This window comes from Elaeis guineensis, chromosome 9, assembly GCF_000442705.2.
Source record: "Elaeis guineensis isolate ETL-2024a chromosome 9, EG11, whole genome shotgun sequence".
NCBI classification, from domain to species: Eukaryota; Viridiplantae; Streptophyta; class Magnoliopsida; order Arecales; family Arecaceae; genus Elaeis; species Elaeis guineensis.
The window spans coordinates 24,831,698-24,836,625 of NC_026001.2; the positions used below are offsets into that span (position 1 = coordinate 24,831,698).

At 40.1% G+C, this 4,928-nt stretch overlaps 1 protein-coding gene across 1 annotated transcript; it reads right to left on the reverse strand.

The window, feature by feature from the left end:
• Nucleotides 1-303: 303 nt before the first annotated feature.
• LOC105031943 (glycosyl hydrolase 5 family protein) lies at nt 304-4,678 on the reverse strand. The gene is made up of 4 exons (XM_010906242.4): nt 4,193-4,678; nt 1,750-1,997; nt 1,148-1,668; nt 304-1,004 (listed from the first exon to the last, which is right to left on the reverse strand). The coding sequence occupies exons 1-4, from the start codon at nt 4,616-4,618 to the stop codon at nt 535-537; spliced, it is 1,665 nt and encodes a 554-aa protein (XP_010904544.1). The 5' UTR covers nt 4,619-4,678; the 3' UTR covers nt 304-534.
• Between the last annotated feature and the right edge of the window lie 250 nt (nt 4,679-4,928).

Below are 4,928 nucleotides of genomic sequence, written 5' to 3' on the forward strand. Positions count from 1 at the left end.
CTTAACAAAACTCCCAATGATAAAGCACAAAACAAATCCAAGCACTTAGTAGCAGCATCAGGGCAATAGCAACTATAATAGGATCAGCCAAGAAAAATGGGGACGTCTCAACCATTGATCCACATTTCATCAAACACCTACCAGAACACCAAAACAAAACAAAAGTACTAGCAGGAAGAGCACAAAGAGGATGGCACTTCCAGATTGACCTCAGCCAACTCCCTCGCATCACCTCCTCCCTATGCAAAACTAGGACAATTCATGCAAAATTTAAGGGCACTGCAAATATACTCCAAGGAAAACTTACCTCAACAATTCTATCCATACTCAACTCTTATAAGATATTTACAAGCTGATTTCATCATAAGGTAATATATATCTGATAAATGATAAATCCTTTACAAATCATTATTTCCAAATAATTAATTCAGGTCAAGCAGACTATTTAACATCAAAATAAAAAGAACAATTTCAAAGGGTGAATTTGTAGTTGCACCTTCATTTTGGCAGAGTCCCCTCTCTTTGCACTTCTGCCTATCCTTGGGAGGGTAATTTTAAATAAGCAGTTTGGCTCTCTCTTTCTCTAGTGCTTCTGATAATTTTGAACCATTGGCTATCTGGATTGCATGTCCCATCCAGGCTTAGGCACTTGCACAAATTAGTTATGACAGTACCATCCTGGCTGATATCCAAACATACAGTGCTGCCATTTATGGGAAGTTTGGTTGAAACATGCATCTTGGAGTCTGAAATTAGTTCCCAAATTGAATTGGAGCCACCACAGCTGGTTCCAAGCCTTGCCCGCCGTCCTACGCCTTTGGCTAGCATGCAGTATTTTGTGTCTTCTAGCATGACATGCTGTTCTGCTGTGTAGTTCCAGGCTTCTGAATCTGCGCACTGGCCTAACTCAAGCAGGTTCTTCGAAGAAAACTTTTTTACAACACAAAGTCCAGTCAACGGATGGAAGATTATATTGTATGGAGAATTGTTGGATAGACCAGGACCTGCATTATAAACATGTTATCATTGTAATGTTGTTAAATGCAACCTTTGTTAGATGAACAACATAGTTTTCTTTGCTACGGTTCCATGAAGTTATCGCGTGTGCCAAATAGATTCTTATTAAAAAAAACAAGTGACGACATACCTTGGAAGGGAGCTTGCAGAGCAGAAATTCTATTTACAAAACTTGAATTCCTAGCCTTACACCAATCCCAGCCAAGCAACCCATAGGTCTCATCATAGCCCAGTTGCCCCTCTCTAATATAGTAACTCCCTTGCAATGCCCACAGAGCCCAATCCAGATCCAGTTCAGCTGCCACACTTAGGAAGCAACTCAAGAAGCGGTTGTCAGCCATATTCCTTCCACTTTGATCCACACCAAATTCAGAGAGGAACAATGGCCACCCTTGTTCTAATAGGAAGCCTCCTTTCTTCATCATGTTATCCACTACACTTCCACATACTTCATTAGGGTTCCCATTCTCCCAATCGCCGCCATCTGAGAACCCGTACCAATGCAGCTCAAATACAACCTTGTCTGTGAATGTTAAATTCACTTGCGACTCAGATAAGAAGCTGAGATCTTTATCATAGTCTAACCCTGATAGTATGATTAAAAGATTAGGATTTGCTGCATGCACTGCCTCTGCACCTCTTTGCATGTACCTAAGTTGTAAAAAAAATGAAGGATTCTGTCAATTAAAAGAGCAAAGCCAAGCCATGAACAGAACTGTTATATATGTATACCTGTACCAAAGGCTAATATTCTGCTTGGGCCCACGGAGCTCGTTCCTCAAGCTCATGCCGACCACATTGGTCGTACTATTGAACATTGTTGCCATCATTGTTAGGCCCTGTAACCATTCATCAGGATCAAAGTATTTGTCTCCGAAGAAGCCATTGTCATCAAATTTGCTGCAGCACCACCCAGCCTTGCTTATTTGATTGTCCAGTATGACCATTATGTTGTTGCTTGCCAGATTTGACACCACAGCCTGTTTCATGTTTCTCTAGTTTTAATTTGTAGAAATTTGAACATTTTAGAAGTTTGATCATGTTAACTAAAGATTCCTACATAAGAAGTTGGTCGAGAGACAGATGGTAAAAGCTATGTTACCAAAACCATGAAAAGCAGACTACAAGTTACTGCCTTGCATTCACTGTACTAACTAGAGAGCCTTATCTTATTATCTTAAATAAGTAACTAAAATCCATGTCATGGAAAACTTAGGAGAGTATACAACCTAATGTGCATCAATAAAGCAATATATCCTGTTGGATCTCTAAGGCATGACTAGTTTCATGGTTTCTTATGATTATTTCTTGCCTCAACCATCCTTTCACTCTATGCTTGTGGATGAACACTTGGATGAGACCGTAGTCATTTTTATAGTTAATGAGATGATAGCATCTACCACTAAATCTGCTATAATAAGTCAAGTACAGCTTGCAAACTTTTTCAAGCATACAGCCTAGAGAAGTCGAGCAAACAGGCTTGAGCTAGAAAATTCACAGCATAGTGTTTGCTGTTGCATTCTAGTTACAAAAGAGGGCCATTTCATAATGAACCAGATGTTAATGGAATTGTAAAGATAACATTTAGATGATTGAGACAAAAATTATCATATCATTGAGTAATAATAATAGTATTTGATTTGATTCCTCAAACAATTAGTGTTTAACAAAGTTGTAATTTATTTTCACACCTGATTTAGGATGTAATTTGAGGGAAAGACCAGTGGAACAATCACCTAAATATTTTTTTAATCCTCTCGATCTTGTACTAGATAATAGATGTTCAGGAATAAAATGCCCCATCATTCTCCTATAATGTGTGAATTAGATAGGGCGTGTTTCTTAAAGTTGAGAAATCATGCTTCTTAACAAAAATGTCAAGAAAACTCCTATGTTTGATTAGCAACATTCATAAATATGATAAAAATATCTACAATAACCATGCATCAAAGAAAACAAAGCTTATAACTATTTTCATCATCCAGGCAACCACTTCTAGTTGGTTGCTTATCACCAACCTCCTAAATTAGATGGCCTATGTTCAATTCCTCTTACGGTGCATTCTTTTGTGGGTAAAAAATTTACCTAGAAATCTATATTTTTCTAGATAGATATTTCCCAAACAACATTTAGACAAGAAAAAAATAATTTATCCATATTCTTTTACGCATGAGAAAGTAGCTTCGAAATCTATTATCCATGTTCTTTTGCATGCATTACTAACTTTCTGAGTAAATTGCTAAAATTTATCCATATTTCCCAGAATACCCTTTATGTTTTTTAAGTTTGGAGAAAGTGGATGTGAGTTATTGGGCATGGAATGATAGAGGCATCGGAAATAAGGATAGGACATTTTAGGAATCACATCAAATGCCAACTTTTGGCTGATGAAAAAATGATGTAGCCACCTTGTAGGTGGGTAAGATTTTCTCCCCATTTCATAGGTAAATGCCATTCGGAAAAAGTAACTTACTCATTTTGAAAAACATGATAACATAAATAAGTTGGTCAATGAAAAAGTTGATCAACTTTTGCATGATATTTACCCACAAAAAAACAAGCCCTCAAGAACGGGCCCTCAAGATGTTCATAAAGAATTTTTTGTTCCTCTATATGATGCAGGTGCTGTGGTTCGTGATGCAATCAAGGCATGGTGTGAGAGCATGAATACCTATAATTTAAGTTGCATTGTTTGAGCACAGGTGCTGGATCACGCTGTCCTCTATTTTGGCAAATCATCCATCCAAAGTATTAGAAAAGCTTGTACAGATGGTCTACTAGCAAGAGACATGGTGGTAGGGTTCTTGTAATTAATGTGTGATTTGTATGTCATATGACTGACTTCAAATGTTTTCAGGACAAATGAGAGCCACTTGTCTTCGAGATGGATGATGTGGCGGCAATCCACAAGGGTACAATGACAACTTAAACCCATCTCAAATGGGAATTTGGCTTCCCTCTCATCCTAAAGTCAGTGGCCAAGGTTTGTATTTATGCACATTGTCCATCGCATATTGGCCAACAATTGGTGCCAAAATAAGAATCAATACTGCAACACCAACATCTCACGCAAAAACGTACACAGCTTACACGTCAGCTGTGCAAAGTTTCTTGTCGAGGCCTTTGCTGCGGAGCAAAGCTTTGATTGGACAATCGAATGGGATTGGTGGCTGACCTGAAAGGCCTGTAGGAGCGAGAGATCCAGCAGCGCCGGGTTGTTGACGGCGACGGCGGCGGCGGACTCGAGGAGGCCGAGGCCAGCGAGGGAGGCGCGGAGGGGGAGGGAGCCGAGAGAGACGTTCGTGAGGAGGTAGAGTGGCCAAGTGAGACGGACACAGTTGAAGCCCAGAGCAACCACTCCCCCGGAAATGGTGTCGAGCGGCTGCTTCCCCAGCCCTTCCGCCGCCGCCGCCTCCAGGTGCGCCGCCCAGTTGACGCAGGCCAGCTTCACCCGCCGACCGTTCCCGTCCACGATCCATCGCGAGCTCGTCGACAAGGGGAGGGATGGCGAGGATGTTGCCAAACTGGCCCGAAGAGAATTTGATGAAAGGAATGAGAGAAGGAGAAGGAGATACAGAACGGGTCTCATGGGAATCTTCATGTTATTTTATCTCTTAGGGGTCTTCCCTGTTTTAGGATAGCAATGTTAAGATATACACATGGGTGGGTGATGAGTGGAAGTGACTGCATAAAGACTTTCATACGCAACAAGATTTACAGTTCACAGCTCAAAAGAAAAAAAAAAAAGGGAAAAATTGACTTAGAAGTTGATTCTAAAGCCAGAAGAGTGACGTTAATTCTAGTGTTTTAAATATCAAAAAAAAAATTCTAGTGTTTTGGATAGATTCAGAAGCTATTTATTTCCCTGACCGCTCCACCCTTCTTTCTTTAAGAAAATTTCACCTTGGAGT